General features: G+C 46.8%; 1 protein-coding gene across 1 annotated transcript; it reads right to left on the minus strand.

Annotated features, from left to right (window-relative positions):
- Positions 1 to 1,277: 1,277 nt before the first annotated feature.
- LOC117070494 (60S ribosomal protein L6-like) lies at positions 1,278 to 2,193 on the minus strand. Its single transcript, XM_033189741.1, has one exon. The coding sequence runs from the start codon at positions 2,176 to 2,178 to the stop codon at positions 1,312 to 1,314; it is 867 nt and encodes a 288-aa protein (XP_033045632.1). The 5' UTR covers positions 2,179 to 2,193; the 3' UTR covers positions 1,278 to 1,311.
- Positions 2,194 to 17,903: the final 15,710 nt, after the last annotated feature.

Below are 17,903 nucleotides of genomic sequence, written 5' to 3' on the forward strand. Positions count from 1 at the left end.
GACGGAGAGCTGGAGTTGGAGTACTTGGGGTGTAGGCCAGGGATTTATTTTCTTTTCCGTGTCTTCTATTTCTTTCTTTTTTTCTTTTTTCTTTTTCTTTTTTTTTTTTTTTTAGACAGGGTCTTGCTCTGGCATCCTGGCTGGAGTGCAGCCCCACGACCATGGCTTGCTGCAGCCTCATCCTCTGGGGCCCAAACAATCCTCCCACCTCAGCCTCCCAAGTACCTGGGACTACAGGCCTGCACCACCACACCCAGCTAATGTATTTTTTTACTATTATTATTTTTAGTAGAGACTAGACCTTACTATGTTGCCCAGGCTGGTCTTGAACTCCTGGGCTCAGGCAATGCTCCTGACTCAGCCAAAGTACTGGAATTACAGGCTTGAGCCACTGTGCCCGTAGGCCAGGGATTTCTTTTTTTTTTTTTTTTTTTTTTTTTTGAGGCGGAGTCTCGCTCTGTCGCCCGGGCTGGAGTGCAGTGGCCGGATCTCAGCTCACTGCAAGCTCCGCCTTCCGGATTTACGCCATTCTCCTGCCTCAGCCTCCGGAGTAGCTGGGACTACAGGCGCCCGCCACCTCGCCCGGCTAGTTTTTGTATTTTTTTTTTTAGTAGAGACGAGGTTTCACCGTGTCAGCCAGGATGGTCTCGATCTCCTGACCTCGTGATCCACCCGTCTCGGCCTCCCAAAGTGCTGGGATTACAGGCTTGAGCCACCGCGCCCGGCCAGGCCAGGGATTTCTGACAAGGAGCTAGAGCTAGACAAAAGTTTATGGGCAAATCTTGAAATGGGCCAGGTCACCTGAGCACTGTGGCTCATGCCTGTAATCTCAGCACTTTGGGAGACTGAGGCAGGTGGATCACTTGAGTCAGGAGTTCAAGACCAGCCTGGTCAACATAGTGAAACCCCATTTCTACTAAAAATGCACAAAATTAGCCGGGCATGGTGGTATGTGCCTGTAATCCCAGCTGCTCTGGAGACTGAGACAGGAGAATCACTTGAGCCTTGGAGGCAGAGGCTGCAGTGAGCTGAGATTGCAACACTGTACTCCAGCCTCGGTGACAGAGCAAGACTCTGTCTCAGAAAAAAAGAAAAAGAAAAGAAAGAAAGGGCCCAGATGCTCTTTCCAGCATGCTGATTGGTCAAATGGGATTTGGGCTCTAGCTTCAGAGCCAGAGCTGAATAGGACCTTAGAGAATTGAAACCCAGTATTTGGCTTGCAACAAACAACACTTCTCAGATCTTTTTCTTTTTTTTTTTTTTTTTTTTTTTTTAAATGTAGTTAGCTATTTAATGAGGTTCTTAAGACATTTAGAACACCAATTTGTGAGGATAAATTCCATTCGTCAGGGCAAAAACAGATCGCAGGTAGCCCTGGAGCTGAGGAACAGCTTTGATTTTTGGTAGAATTTGTGAGTCCACAGCTTTCTGATCAATCTTGCGCTGCTCTGTAATCTCGTATTTCTCTTTCTCTGTGTCGAAGATCTCACCTTCCTGGTGTCTGGGCTTCCTCAACTTCTTCTTCTTGAAGTAAGCATCAGTAAGATGTTTTGGGATTTTGACATTGCTGATATCGATTTTGGTTGAGGTGGCAATGACAAATTTCTGGTGTGTTCTTCGTAGAGGAACTCGATTGAGGACCAGAGGTCCAGTCACAAGTAACAAGCCACTAGCCAGCTGCTTCAAGAAAACCACCCTCTTGCCCCTGTGGCGCCCAGTGAGGATGATCAGAATGGTCCCGGGGGTAATGCTGGCTCGCAGTTTTCTCACGTGCTGACTGAAGGGTTTTTTGCCGTGGCTCAACAGCTTTCGAGGCACATCTTCAGTAGGATAATATCTAGGCATTTTGCGAAGTTTAACCACCCGGGTACCGCCGTTCTTGTCACCACCAACTGGTTTTGTAAGAGTTGCAAGAACCTTCTCCTTCTTTTTCTTTTCAACCTTGGATTTAGCGGCTGAGTACTTCCTCTTGTACATGGCCTTTCTGGAATACATGGCAGATCGGGAATACCTGCCAATTCCTCTGACAAGGACAGGGTTGCGGCTGCAATGGGGCTTCCCCTTCTTGGGCTTCTTAGCCTTGAGGTTACCCTTTTTCACCTTGCCACCAGCATCAGCCTTCTTGACTTCAGGTTTCTTCTCTTTAGTATCTGGCTTCTCAATTTTTTCACCCGCCATCTTGCAAGATGGGAAAGAGAACTAAGGTTCAGATCTTTTTCTGCCATCTTCAGATTTGGTTTCTTTTCCCCTCCCCCCACTTGGGTTATTTTTGTTTTGCCTCTTATATCCCAGCTTATATGGCATGTCCTCCCCTTTCTGCAACAATTCCCTTCATCCTCATTTTTTGAGGTGTCTTAAAATTGTATTCCAATTCTCCCGTACCTTAGAGAAGCCCTGTCTAATTTAGTCCCACTTGCAGATTGGATTAGAATATTCTTGCCTCCATTATCTCAGATCACCCATAATGATATTACATAGAAAGATCCTCAGCCTTGAGGCTGTTTGATATTCGTGCCCTCCTCTGTTTCTGAGTTTTGCTTCTCAAGTCAAACCATAACAAAATCAGGATCATTACAGGCAGGCTGGTATGATGTTGAGAGGATCCAGGCTTTCCTGAAATAAAGTGATATTGCTTTTATCACATCACTTTGAGAAGGATTCACTGGGCTGTATGTCCAGCTCTGCTTTTTGGGAGATGGAGGGAATCAGAAGACAGGGTTCATGCTGGAACAGCAAATATATATCTTACCCCTTCCGCTTGTCTGCAAACATTGCAGGGCTCTGCACCCTCAGGGCTTGGCCTGGAGTTGGTATCTAATGAGGGTGAGAGAATGGGGAGCTGTGGGTATGATGTGGGAGGATAGGAACACCTCCTACCTGCTGTGGTTCACTCATCCCCAGAACTCAGCAGCTGGGATTGGGGGAGGGCAGATGAAGCTGAATCAGATATTACTCCTGAAAGGCCTATAGGAGCATTTTACCTAAGCCCTTCTCAGCAGGCTTCTGAGTCCCTGCTGTCAGGAGCTGAGAGTGACCATGTCTGACTGCTCTTGGCTCAAAGATGAAAGGGTCTCATCCATTTCTCTGCATCTAACTATACCCTAAATCCCCTATTTCAGTCTTTTCTAGTATTAAAGGGCACCCGCATATCCCTATTCTATTATATTCCCTGAAACACCCTTCTTCCAAGGTCTGGCCATTGGCCGCTTGAGAGAGGATGGAGAAAAGGCTAAGTCACAGGTGCCACTACTAAGTACTGAGTGGGAAGGGCTTGGCCTAGTGAGTTCAGACCTCAGTGTGCCATCCCAGGAGAGGTGGCTACTGGTACTTAGTCATCTCAGGATGGGACACCCTCCCAGGAAAGCTAGAGAAACTTGTAGGATTCCAGACCACCGGCCTTACTCTCAGAAGAGCTCACAGGCCAGGCTCCATGCTAGAGCATGCCTCTTCCCTGTAGTGTCCTGTGCATCCCCCGCGGAAGGCCTGTCCCTGCATAGACATGCCTGCCTTCCTGTTATAACCATAATGACAATAAAGCATTCTGTGAACCCAAGTTGCTGTTGGAAATGTGGGGGGGGGGGAAGACACATACTCTCATTATTATGCTTATTATATTCCTATCAGAATACTCACCCATGGAGCATTATTTTTAAAGTTACTCCTGGTCTTGGGTTTGGGAAAGGAAGAGATCATTTAAAAGCACTCTCTCAGGCCGGGTACAGTGGCTCACACCTGTAGTCCCAGCACTTGGGGCAGGTGCATCACTTGAAGTTAGGACTTTGAGACCAGCGTGACCAACATGGTGAAACCCTGTCTCTACTAAAAATACAAAAATTAGCCAGACATGGTGGTACACACCTGTAATACAAACTACTCGGGAGGCCGAGGCACAAGAATTGTTTGAACCAGAGAGGCGGAGGTTGCAGTGAGCCAAGATCGCGCCACTGCACTCCAGCCTGGGCGACAGAGCGAGACTTCATCTAAAAAAAAAATAATTAATTAGATAAAATAAATCAAAGCACTTTTTCAGTTACTTAAAAGGTTGAAGTGGGAGTTCGAGGCTGCAGTGAACCAGTGTACTCCAGCCTGGGTGACAGAGAGAGACCATGTCTCAAAAATTAAAATAAAACATAAAGGCACTTTTTCAGTTAAAAGTATTAAGTCTCTAATTTAGGCCTGGAGGCTCCCCTTGCTTTTTGAATGTACCATTTCTCAAAATGTAATTTATCTGAGGATTGGCCATTCAGGCACCCTTGTTGAAATCTGGGCAATCCATAAAGGCATATGTATAGAGATAAATAGTAAAAAATGTATTTGTAGTTACGATTTGAATGGCCATTTTAGTCTTGCAGAATGAAGCTAGTGGCCTGTATAGCATTAAAATGGTTTTGGGGCCCCGTGCAATAGCTCATGTCTCTAATCCCAGCACTTTGGAAGGCGGAGGCAGACAGATCACTTGAGCCCAGGAGTTAGAGACCAACCTGGGCAACATGGCAAAACTCCATCTCTACCAAAAATGCAAAAAATTAGCCAGGCATGGTGGTGGGTGCCTGTAGTCCCAGGTACTTGGGGGGCTGAGGTCAGGGGATCACTTTAGGCTGGGAGGTCGAGGCTGCAGTGAGCTGAAATCACGCCACTGTACTCCAGCCTGGGTGACAAAGTGAGACCCTGTCTCGGGAAAAAAAAAAAAAAAAAAAAAAAAGGTCTTGGATCTGCTACTAATTAGCTGTTGTTTCCTTGGATTTTTTTTTTTTTTTTTTAGACGGAGTCTCGCTCTGTCGCCCAGGCTGGAGTGCAGTGGCCGGATCTCAGCTCACTGCAAGCTCTGCCTTCCGGGTTTACGCCATTCTCCTGCCTCAGCCTCCCGAGTAGCTGGGACTACAGGAGCCCGCCACCTCGCCCGGCTAGTTTTTTGTATTTTTTTAGTAGAGACGGGGTTTCACCGTGTTGGCCAGGATGGTCTCAATCTCCTGACCTCGTGATCTGCCCATCTCGGCCTCCCAAAGTGCTGGGATTAGAGGCTTGAGCCACCGCGCCCGGCCGGATCTTTTTTCTCTCTAGAAATGGGGGCTTTAAGCCTCTCCCTAGAATCCCGAAGGTGGAGGGAAAAAGGGAAGCCAAATTGGGGTTCCAGGCCTCCCACATCTACCCCATCCATGGCAGCTCAGCTTTTTATCTTTTTGTTTTATTTTGTTTTGGAGTTCTCTAAACTGACTAACTAGGCAGATAGGCCTAACGGGGAGTAGTTCGGCAGCTGCAGGTGCTGTAATGCCAAAAGGGCTTTAAGGGCCTAGAGCCTTAGGTAGAAGAAATGTAACTCTAAGATGAACATTTAGGAGAGTTATAAAGAAAAACATTTTTATCACATCTGTGGTTCTGACCAAGGTTAGATTAAGCCTTAATTCAGGAAAACAATGAGTTATACTTAAATTTTGGAAAGCTTTTCACGTATCACTGTCACCACTAGTGCTTGGTAGTGTTAAATATAGTTAGTTGGTCAGAGCAAGGAACAATTTGGCTGTTGCTTGTTTGTTCCCTCAGTAAGTGTTGTCCATTCTTCATTTTATTCTCAAATAAATGGATGGATAGATGGATGCTTCTGTGCAAGGGTTTGGCTATGGGAGGTCTACAGAATGCTTATAATCGAATTATGGTGACATGGACATTAGAAAATGCTGCAGCCTCAGAAAGCGCTCTGTGATATGTGTCAAATAAGTGGTGCTAACCAAGGGCTATTGGTTTAGCCCAACAGCCTTCTGTTGATCTGGGCAACACTAATTATTTAACAGATAAAGAATTTATTAATCATTTAATAAATCTGATAGAACACTGGAACATAAGCATATCATTCTTCCTTTAGGTGGAATTAGTCAAAAAGCCCATCAGAAGAGATTAGGAAGTCCCTGTTTCCAGAAAAAGAATATGCAGAATTGAGGGGTATTAAAGCAGGTCCAGGCCAGGCATGGTGGCTCACAACTGTAATCCCAGCACTTTGGGAGGCTGAGGTGGGCGGATTGCCTAAGGTCAGGAGTTCAAGACCAGCCTGGCGCATCTCTACTAAAAACACAAAAAAATTAGCCAGGCGTAGTGGTGCGTGCCTGTAATCCCAGATACTTAGGAGGCAGAGGCAAGGGAATCACTTGAATCCAGGAGGCAGAAGTTGCAGTGAGCCAAGATCAGGCACTGCACTCCAGCCTGGATGACAGAGCAAAACTCTGTCTCGAAAAACAAAAGCAAACAAACAAACAAAAAAAACACGTCCATTCTCAAATCTCAAATCAGCAAATCTCCAAGAGTATCCATCCTGTACCTACCTGCCTCTGTGCCATGTACTCTGTGAGGGATAGCACAGAAAGATAAGACACTTCCTGATCTTGAAGGATGTAATCTCCCCACCCACTCCCCAACCCCCAACCCCCGCCTTTAAAAAAAACCCACTTTGTTTGGTGGTGATGGTGAAAAAGCAGCCTGATGTAGCACAAAGAATCTCTTGAATGCATAAATAGTGTGGCTATCGGCTTGTCCATCTGCACCTTGGTTTCCTTTAGTTCTGATTGATTTCTAAGTTGAGCCACCTCATATCCTCAACTGTGAAAAAAGAAATACCTCAGACTCACCAGACTGCTCATGGTGCCTTGGCTTCCAGGGGCATGTGGTTGGAATTCTGCTCTTACCATCAGCTCCACCACTCTCCTCGGGACCCACCTCAGTCAAAACAGTGGTCTCCGTGCTTGGGACATTAAATCCAAATTCTGAGGCCTTGCTTTGTAGACCTCCCCTTTCTGACCATTTCCCTCTTCCCGACTCCTCTAGTCCCTTCATCAGTCCAGGCTCCCCACAGTGCCCCATCTTCCCTCTTCTTTTCCCAGTCTCTCTCTCCTGCCTTCTCTACCCGCATCTCTCCCAGCTATTGCTTAAACCTCTGCAGTCCTTTCAGGTTGGTGGTACACAGCTGGGCACTAAGGTATGTAAATTCCCCACTCTTGCCCCAAGTGTTTGGTGTGTCTAGGCGAAATGAGATTAGGTCTTTGAATGCAGAGCCGTGCCTGTTTTTCCTGAATTAAGGACAACCGGGCGCCCAGTTAGGGCGCCCCTGAGAATCTGCAGGTGGAGAAGGCTCGGTGAGGGGCCAGGAGGGAGGGACGAGGGCGAGTCCGGGGGCCGCGCGTGTCCGCCCAGCTTCCACGGAAGGTGAAGGGCCTCTTTCCTCGGCGAGACAGGCATTGCTTCCTCAGTTTCCCTCCGCCGCCGCCGAGTGCGCCGGGGCCGGGCCCAGCTGGGGAATCCGAGGCTCTGGGGGAGGGGGTGGCGGGAAATGGTGCCTCGCTCGCCCCAGCGACATCAAACCCTCGTTTGGCGTGCGAGGACAATGGCTGTCTTATTTTCTCCATTCGCCGCGCACAATGCCGGATTCTCTCATTCACCCGCGGTGGTGCGAGCGAGGTAATTAGCCAGCGCCATTCAGTGCGGACACTATTGCTATGCGGGGGGGGGGGGGCGGGACGCCCGCGTCGGCGGGGATTAGCCGCGGGCCGGGGCGCAGCTGCGGCCACTTCAAAGGCAGTGCGCGGCCCGGTCGGCTGTGGGAACCGGGCCCCGCCTCGGGCCCGGCCGCCGGGAAGGGGCCCGCCGCGTCCTCCCGGCTCGCGCCCTTGCCCGCAGCCCCTGCCGCGCCCTGGGCCGGGGAGCCTGGGGCCGCTCGGGCCGGGGCTCTGGCGGCTGTTGTCGCTCCCCATCACGCTCCCACTTTCATCAGGACCTCCAGTGCTTTTCTCCTTTGAGGCCCGGAGTCAAAGGGCAGAGCGGGGAAGGAGGGAGAAGAGCGGGGGGGATGGGAGCCTGACACAAAGCGCTGACCTCCGAGGAGTGGAGCAGATGGTCCCACTTACTCCTGCCGCCCAGCCAGCACGGCTCTCGGGGCCCCAGGCTCGGGCCTGACCCCGCCCGCCAGCTGAATGCCTGCACTGGGGCCCCGCGGGGGCCGGGCTCCCCAGGCTCCCCCACCCGCCCCACTCCGCTGCCCACTCTGCCCTCGCCTCCTGGCGTTGGAGTCAGGCTGCCCGGAGCTGGGAGCAAGGGTTGGGGGCCTGGGCTGAGATTCTGCCTTGGTCCAAATTCCCAAGAACCTGCCAGGCCAGGGTGTCCCAATCCTAGGGTCACTTCCAGAGCTTTAGTAGACACCGATTCCTCAGCCCTACACCAGACCAATTAATCTCAAGCTCCGGCAGCAGGGTCCAGAAATCTGCATGGCTAGGCGACAGCCTAGGTTATTCCGATCTGCAGCCAAGTTTGAGAGCCAGGGGCCTAGCCTAATTCTTTTTCTTTTTCACTGAAGAAGCTGAAATTCAAGTAGAGGAATTATAATAACTTGTTGGAGGAGAGCCATTGAATTGTGGCAGGCTGGGGACTTGCATGGAAGACAAGCTGATGGGGAGTGATCCTCAAGACCATGTGACGCTTTAAGTCAGCATTCAGGGAACAGTTTATGAGGACTTAGTATTTACCTAGTATTTGTTCTAGATGCTGGAGGTAGAAAGATAAATATGTCTGTTCCCTGCCCTTAAGGGACTCATAGGTCTTCTGTGGGTAGGTAGATAGACACATGAACAGCTGACTCTAATACAGTCTGAAAAGGGGTAGGAGAGGTGCAAGCAACATGTTAGAGTCAGGAATGAATTCTGCTTCCTTTGGCGGATGTGGAAGATGGGGGCAGTGGTAGAGAAAGGGGCAACAGAGTTGCAGGCAGAGGGGGCAGTGGAAGCAAAGAATACAAGGGTGAATGTCTGCAAGGTGACATAGCATGAGAAGAGAATGTCCTTTTATGGATGTGTTGCAGGACAGGGGTCCTGATTCAGACGCCAAGAGAGGGTTCTTCGATCTCTCTCAAGAAAAAAAATCAGGGTGAGTCTGCAGTGCAAAGTGAAAGCAAGTTTGTTAAGAAAATAAAGGAATAAGACCAGGCTGGGCGCGGTGGCTCAAGCCTGTAATCCCAGTACTTTGGGAGGCCGAGACGGGCGGATCACGAGGTCAGGAGATCGAGACCATCCTGGCTAACACGGTGAAACACCGTCTCTACTAAAAATACAAAAACTAGCTGGGCGAGGTGGCGGGCGCCTGTAGTCCAAGCTACTCGGGAGGCTGAGGCAGGAGAATGGCGTAAAACCCGGGAGGCAGAGCTTGCAGTGAGCTGAGATCCGGCCACTGCACTCCAGCCCGGGCGACAGAGTGAGACTCCGCCTCAAAAAAAAAAAAAAAAAAAAAGGAATAAGACCAGTTACAGTGGCTCACGGCTATAATCCCAGCACTTTGGGAGGGCGAGGTGGGCGGATCGTCTGAGGTCAGGAGTTTGAGACCAGCCTGGCCAACGTGGTAAAACCCTGTCTCTACTCAAAATACAAAAATTTGCCAGGTGTAGTGGTGCGTGCCTGTAATCCCAGCTACTTGGGAGGCTGAGACAGGAGAATCACTTGAACCTGGGAGGTGGAGGTTGCAGTGAACTGAGATTGCACCACTGCACTCTAACCTGGGTGACAAGAGTGCAACTCTGTCTCAGATAAAAAAGAAGTGGAGGAATAAAAGAATGGCTACTCCATAGAGTGGCCCCGAGGGCTACAGGTTGCCCATTTTTATGGTTATTTCTTGATGATATGATAAACAAGGGTGGATTACGCATGAGTCCCCTTTTTAGGCTATATAGGGTAACTTCCTGATGTTGCCATGGCATTTGTAAACTGTCCTGGCACTGGTGGGAGTGTAGCAGTGAGGACAACCAGAGGTCACTCTCGTGGCCATTTTGTTTTTGGTTTGGGCTGGCTCCTTTACTGCAACCTGTTTCATCAGCAAAGTCTTTATGACCTATATTTTGTGTTGACCTTTTATCTCATCCTGTGATTTAGAATGCCTTACCAATCTGAGGCTGGGCATGGTGGCTCACGCCTGTAATCCCAGCACTTTGGGAGGCTAAGGTGGGTGGATCATGAGGTCAGGAGATTGAGACCATCCTGGCTAACACGGTGAAATCCCGTCTCTACTAAAAATACAAAAAATTAGCCAGGCATGATGGCGGGCACCTGTAGTCCCAGCTACACTGGAGTCTGAGGCAGGAGAATTGCTTGAACCCAGGAGGCAGAGGTTGTAGTGAGTCAAGATTGCGCCACTGTACTCCAGCTTGGGTGACAGAGCAAGACTCCATATTCAAAAACAAAAAAAAAAGAAAGAAACAGTAAGCTTGTCCTGTATTCCTACAAACATATTCCACAATATATTCCACAAGAGTAAAAGCAAAATAAGTAAAGTTCTTCCAAGTAAACTGAATTAGAAGACTTTCCATTAACTGGGCAACTGTTGGAACCAAGCTGATATGGGGTTGTTAGTTGATTGTAATGTGCCCAAAATTGGAATACTGATCCAGATTTTTACATTACCCATCCCTCTTATTTCTTATGAACAGCAGTCAGAGATTACTGGTTGGTTCACAGGAATAAGCAGAGTTAGCGTAAACTGCAGAAACAAACTTAAAAACAACTAATGAGACTAGACTTTAATAACAAGTGTACCATAGTTCTTGAAACATAATATTTCTCTGTCCAGTTTCCCATTTTTACTAAAGACAAATCATGGTAAGACTGATTTGCTTTATTATACTTGGTCTAATTATTTGTATAAAGTACAGCAAGAATAATTCTTTTTCACATAGGATCTTTTAAAATTGGCTTTGATGGAACTTGCTTCCATAGAAGGAACCTTAGATGAGATTTTTTAAAGCCAAGCCCTGCCATGGGCTTGTACCCTTAAATACCTATGAATTGGGTAAATTCCTCTCTTTTTGAGGTCCCAAGATAACTTGGGGCTCCTGGACCTGTGAGAAAGTGACATTCTTTACTTGTCATAGGTCAGAAACCCTGTACAGGGACTGTGTAGGCAAGGTATGAGACCAGTTCCCCAAAGGGCTTTTATTGGCTCTACAAGTTAAGTTTGATTCGTTAAAGGAAAGCACATCATTCCAGTCAAAGCCTTGGTAAAATAATCAGTTTCTCCAACTGTGTCCTGTTACAAAAGAAAGCAGATTCTTATATGCAAATAATTATATTGCCATAAGTTGAGAATACTCACAACTAGTTTCCAAATTCTGGAGAAATCAGGTAGAAAGAAACAAATATGTTCCAAATTTTGTTCACAGCAGTATACTTTACTCAATTGCTACAAGCTGCAAATAGCTCAGAAGAAAAATTTCCTTGGCTGAAAAACAAAAACAAAGGATCGGCAACGTTTTAAGCAAAATTTAAAAATTACTTCAGTTTTCTATTGGTTCAGTTAATTCAGTTGACTCCTATTCTATCTGATATTCATGAAGTTTCCAGCTCTTCATGGGAGTTCTGCAAGTTGTTTTCTCTATTCTAATGTTACAATTTCCAAAGTTATTAGAAACCTGCATTTAAGAACACCTGCTAGAGTTTTATAGTTGATTATAAAACACCTTTTAAAGAGGATTAAAACAAGATAACAATTGTCTGGATGATAAAAAGTTTTAGGACAGCCACTATTAAAGCCACAATTGATAAGGAAATTTGGTTACTTCTGTGGCACACAAAATTTTACATAACAATTATTAATAACATACATTAAGTTATATTACAATTATAGGAGTTTCCCATAACTTTGGACCTTATACCAATAACACATTTATGCAAATATAGTCCAAAGAAAGCAAAACACCATTTCACATTTGACAATGCTTCCTGTATGATTTTTGTACCAAATAAACCAAATTTCACCTTTACATTAATGTACTATTAAACCCAATTTTTAATAAAACTTTATAGACATATTTACCCAATGTTAATGTTTAACCATAAGGTAAGATTCTTTTTTTTTGAGATGGAGTCTCGCTCTGTCGCCCAGGCTGGAGTGCAGTGGCGCAATCTCAGCTCACTGTAAGCTCCGCCTCCCGGGTTCATGCCATTCTCCTGCCTCAGCCTCCCGAGTAGCTGGGACTACAGGCGCCTGCCACCACGCCCGGCTAATTTTTTGTATTTTTAGTAGAGACAGGGTTTCACTGTCTTAGCCAGGATGGTCTCAATCTCCTGACCTCATGATGTGCCCGCCTCGGTCTCCCAAAGTGTTGTGATTACACGCGTGAGCCACTGCACCTGGCCAGTAAGATCCTTATAAATGTTTTATAACCCTTTACATTTTTTTGTGAAAGAGCAGATTAGTGCTCTAAGAAATACTTGTTGTGCTTCTATTCCAATGTTTAATTTACGGAAAAACTGAATAATACGGCTTTAACTTTAGCCAATATGTTCACACACAGAATATCTTACAATTAATTTTTATGAACCTTCCACACCTTGTTTAAACTTTAAATTTTTTTTCTTACTAAAAACAATCCTTTAATACTTTAGGCAGAAAAAAATCCACATTCTCATAACTTCTTATAATCTTTCACCAAAACACATTTTACTTTCTTTACACACCTTGCATGTTAAATTGTTTCTTTAGTAGTTTCAATTACATGTTATAATGTTAACTCTTAGCAACTTTTATTTTTGGTGAAAACCTTGGTAAATTCGAGATTTTAATTATGCACTAAGTATAGAGCCTAGCCTAGGACATACCAGGCAGAAGTGCAGGTAAGAGCTGACTCTTGGCCAGGCACCATAGCTCATGCCTATAATCCCAACATTTTGGGAGGCTGAGGTGGGCAGATCACCTGAACTCAGGAGTTTGACACCAGCCTGGGCAACACAGTTAAACCCCATCTCTACTAAAAATACAAAAATTAGCCAGGCATGGTGGCACACGCTTGTAATCCCAGCTACTCGGGAGGCTGAAGCAGGAGAATTGCTTGAACCTGGAAGGCGGAGGATGCAGTGAGCCGAGATCATGCTATTGCACTCCAGCCTGGGCAACAAAGCAAGACTCCATCTCAAAAGAAAAAAAAAAAAAAGCTGAGTCTCAGGCTGGACATGGTGGCTCATGCCTATAATCCCAGCACTTTGGAAGGTTGAGGCAGGTGGATCACTTGGGAGGCTGAGGCAGGCTGAGGTCAGGAGTTCCGAGACCAGCCTGGTCAATATGGTGAAACCCCATCTCTACTAAAAATACAAAAATTAGCCAGGCGTGGTGGCAGGTGCCTGTAGTCCCAGCTACTCAAGAGGCTGAGGCAGGAGAATACCTTGAATCTGGGAGGTGGAGGGTGCAGTGAGCCAAGATCGAACCACTGCACTCCAGACTGGACAACAGAGCGAGACTCCATCTCCAAAAAATAAATAAATAAATAAATAATCCTTTCAGATCTCTTATTACCCAACTTTAGCCCTGCCAAGCGGCCAATATTTCTAACTTCTGATCTTTACCAAAGGTAACCTCCTAGGTGCTTAGAGAAAAGAAAATTTAAGACAGTCCACGGAGAAGAGAATAGACAAGGTCACGCAGATATTTAAACCAGAAACGACTTACTTCCTAGGTGGGGAACTGAACCCAGACCACCACTGTGAAAGTGCAAAACCCTTAGCTGCTGAGCTACAGGATGGGGCCGTCTCTAGTTTCTTTCTTGGAAGAAATCTAGAGTAGTTAATTTTGAGCTTGCACAAGCTTTTAACTATTTAATAACATTTTTTGAGTTAATTATGACACAAACCCTAAAATTCCTGTTCCCTGAAGGCAGAGACCAAAAGAAAGTACCGCCACGTGGTAAAAAGGTGAAGCTCCCAAGAACATAATGCAAAGTGGAGACTTCATCCAGTTTATTGTTTGTTTTAGGGACCTGCAGCCAAGTTTGTTACCAACCAGCTTGCGGAGTCATCTTGAAAAGTGGACTTACAGGTGTTCTAAGCCCATGTTTTATCCTGAAATACCCCCTCGACACAGAAAATGAATTCATAGCACAAAATATACCAGCTTAAGACTAGCCTTAGAATTATTTTTCGCATTAATCAAAACTTTACAAAGGAGATACAGATTTTTTTTCCATTCATTCAACCATTTGCACAGAGAGAGAGAAACCCCAAATCTGACTGGTAAGGAATTATTTCCCTTTTGCTGGCTTTTCCCTATGTCAGGCTTCTGGGTTCCCTTTCCCTGAGTGACCCTACTGATCTGGCTGATGGCACCATCGCCCCAGGGGCCAAGCCGCATCATAAAGGGAAATTTTTTTTTTTCATTCTGGCCAGAGCAAAATACGTATGATAATAAAACATAGACATTAGCTACTCTGCTTAGCACCCAATATCAAACTGGCAAGTCTTAAATTTGCCCCCAGATGAGCCTGTCATCTTTAATCCAACCTCCAACTAGGAGTTTCAACACATGGTCTCTGGGCAAGATGGTCGCCCTGAGTAATAGAAAAGATAAGAAAGAGAAAGGAGAGAAAGAAAAGCATTGCCTGTGGCAGGGTGGGGAAAGCGAAATGATCAGGGAGGCCAGAGAAAGACCCACGCATTGCAGTGACACTGAAAAGTTCAGATGGCTGCTGTCGGTCAAGCAGGGTTCTTTTCTAGCAACCCTAGCAGCTCTTGAGTTTCCCGTTTTAGGGAGGAAAAAGCTCCCCATGTCCCAAGATCCTGTACATGCCTAATCCTATAACCCACAGCCATCAGCAAAGAGTGCAAAGCAGCTTAATCGAAAGAGATAGCAGTTAACATCCCATAGTGCCAAACCTGTTCTTAGACAAGAGGGACTTTACCAAGAGGGGCCTCTAACCCCCTAAATCTTAGAAGGGACTCTGACCCTCCTAAGTCGGGCCTCTAACCCAGGGTTGCTCAAGCATCCTTGCCTTTTATTAAGAGGGGCCTTTAACCCACTCTGTCTTGAAGAGACTCTAACTCCCTGAAGTTGGGCCACTAACCCAATCCCATTCTTTACCTGGATACCGCATCACTTACCCAAAGTCTTCCAATCAGCCCTGCAGTCCATTTCCTTTGGGTTGGGGTGTCTCCTCAGTATCGTCCCTTCCACTGTTTGCCAGAAATACGTTACAGGACCCCAACACTTACCCAAAGGTAGCCGTTGGGTAAGCGTTTCTGCACTATAGACCTTCTGTGATGGCCAGAAATATGTTACAGGACAGAGGTCCCAATCCAGACCCCAAGAGAGGGTTGTCAGATCTTGCGAAGAAATAATTCAGGGCAAGTCTGCAGTACAAAGTGAAAGCAAGTTTATAAAAAAAAGTAAAGGAGCCGGGCACGGTGGCTCAAGCCTGTAATCCCAGCACTTTGGGAGGCCGAGACGGGCGGATCACGAGGTCAGGAGATCGAGACCATCCTGGCTAACACGGTGAAACCCCGTCTCTACTAAAAAAAAATACAAAAAACTAGCCGGGCGAGGTGGCGGGTGCCTGTAGTCCCAGCTACTGGGGAGGCTGAGGCAGGAGAATGGCGTGAACCCGGGAGGCGGAGCTTGCAGTGAGCCCAGATCGCACCACTGCACTCCAGCCTGGGCAACACAGCGAGACTCCGTCTCAAAAAAAAAAAGTAAAGGAATAAAAGAATGGCTACTCCATAGACAGAGCAGCCCCAAGGGCTGGTGGTTACTCATTTTTATGGTTATTTCTTGATGATATGTTAAACAAAGGGTGGATTATTCATATCTCCCCTTTTTGGACCATATAGAGTAACTTCCTGACGTTGCTATGGCATTTGTAAAGTGTCATGGCACTGGTAGGAGTGTGTAGCAGTGAGGATGATCAGAGGTCACTCTCGTGTCCATTTTGGTTTTATTGGGCTTGAACCAGCTCCTTTACTGCAACCTGGTTTGTTGTTGCTGCTGTTGTTGTTGTTGTTGTTTGAGACGAAGTTTCGCTCTTGTCACCCAGGCTAGAGTGCAATGGCATGACTTCAGCTCACTGCAACCTCTACCTCCTAGGTTCAAACAATTCTCCTGCTTTGCCTCAGCCTCCCAAGTAGCTGGGATTAGAGGCATGCGCCACCATGCCCAGCTAGTTTTTATATTTTTAGTAGGGACAGGGTTTCACCATGTTGGTCAGGCTGGTCTCGAACTCCTGACCTCAGGTGATCCACCTGCCTCGGCCTCCCAAGGTGCTGGGATTACAGGCATGAGCCACTGCGCCTGGCCATCACCTGTTTTATCAGAAAGGTCTTTATGACCTGTATTTTGTGCTGACAAAATCTCATCCTTTGACTTAGAATGCCTTACCCATCTGGGAATGCAGCCCAGTAGATTTCAGCCTCGTTTCACCCAGCTCCTGTTTAAGATGGAGTTACTCTGGTTCACAGGCCTCTGACAGATGGAAAGGGGCCACTTTACCCAGTGTTATCCTAGCATCTTAATGTTAGTATGGACCTTAGAGATTATTTGTCTATCCTGCCCCACTCCCATTTTACAGATGAGAACATCAAGGTTGGAACTGAAAGGTCAGAGAGGGAATCTGTGACAGAGCCAGGAGCTCATCTCAACCTGCCTCTGTGTTACCTAAACCCCAACTATGTTAGTTCCTACAAATTCTAATATACGGTTCTGGAAATTCGGGGGAAGTATCTGTTTTTGTTGAGTTGTCCTTGTGATCATGTGAAAGCAATTTACTTAATAGCTGCAGCCTGGGCCCCTCTAACCAGACACCCTTCCGGGAGGTGAGGGAGATCCGGTGTCCTGACCAGAACGACGGAAGTTAGGAATATTGTGGGACTGGGCAGGTTTACATAAGGAAGATTGGTGACCCTGACACCGGTAGAGACGCACAGTTTGTGGAGAGCGGCTCTGCTGGGCCTGGACATTTTCAAGTCCAAGGCAGAGAGGAATTCCAAGTCATCTCCCAGCCCCTGACCCTGCACCATTGACTGGTATTTGGAAGCAGATGTGCCTCAAAGGTTGCAGCTGGATGAGACCCAGTAACTGAGCTGTCCAACTCGCATTTCCCCATTTTACAGAGGAGGGAAAAGAGGCTCAAAGAGGGGCTTTGCCTTTGCCAAGATCACATATCCAGTTGTTAAAAGAGCTGAGTCTCAGCCGGGCAGGATGACTCACGCCTGTAATCCCAGCGCTTTGGGAGGTCAAGGTAGGCAGATCACCTGAGGTCAGGAGTTCAAGACCAGCCTGGCCAACATGGTGAAACCCCATTGCTCCTAAAAATACAAAAAAAGTAGCCAGGCATGACGGCGGGCACCTGTAATCCCAGCTACTCGGGAGGCTGAGGTGGGAGAATCACTTGAATCTAGGAGGTGGAGGCTGCAGTGAGCTGAGATCATGCCATTGCACTCCAGCCTGGACAACAGAGCAAGACTCTGTCTCAAGAAAAAAAAAAAAAAAAAAAGAGCTGAGTCTCGTGGCCACCCTTTTACTCCATGGAAGCCACTAACTAGCATTTCACAGTGCTTCCCCCCAAGCCCCCCAAAACAGAAAAATAAGTTCTGTATTTTATACAACCCAATGGGCTAGACTACAGGCACAGACCTGCAGGCCCACCCTCGCAAGGCTTCACAGCTCAGATCTGCTGGAGGGCAGAGTTGGAAGTGCTCAAGGAAGAGCCATCTTGGTTGTTTATATGCCTGTATTAATAGAAATTAGGAGCCATGTGGCGGCACAGTGCCTATTAGTGGGGGTGATAATACCACCTTATCATGGTGCTTATTTGCATTAGTTACTCTCTATAAAACCTACCACCAAACCCTGGGGGAGTTGAAGTGAAGCCTGCTGTGTCATGGGTGACTCTGAGTATGAGTAGGAAGGGTGGCAGTAAGGGTCTAGCAACATAGAGGTTATGTGCCTCTGTGTTTTTCTGGGTGAGTCTAGGCCTCATCAGTGATGTTTAAGGGTCATTTGAATATATATTTCCCCACTGAGGACAGCTTTGTGATGAAGGCAAAGACCCTTGGATTTTGAGTCAGACCATTGTAAGTCCAAATGTTTGCCTTAACATCACTGACTGGCTGTGTGACCATGGGCAA

This window comes from Trachypithecus francoisi, unplaced genomic scaffold (genome assembly GCF_009764315.1).
Source record: "Trachypithecus francoisi isolate TF-2019V2 unplaced genomic scaffold, Tfra_2.0 Lachesis_group3, whole genome shotgun sequence".
Taxonomy (NCBI): domain Eukaryota; kingdom Metazoa; phylum Chordata; class Mammalia; order Primates; family Cercopithecidae; genus Trachypithecus; species Trachypithecus francoisi.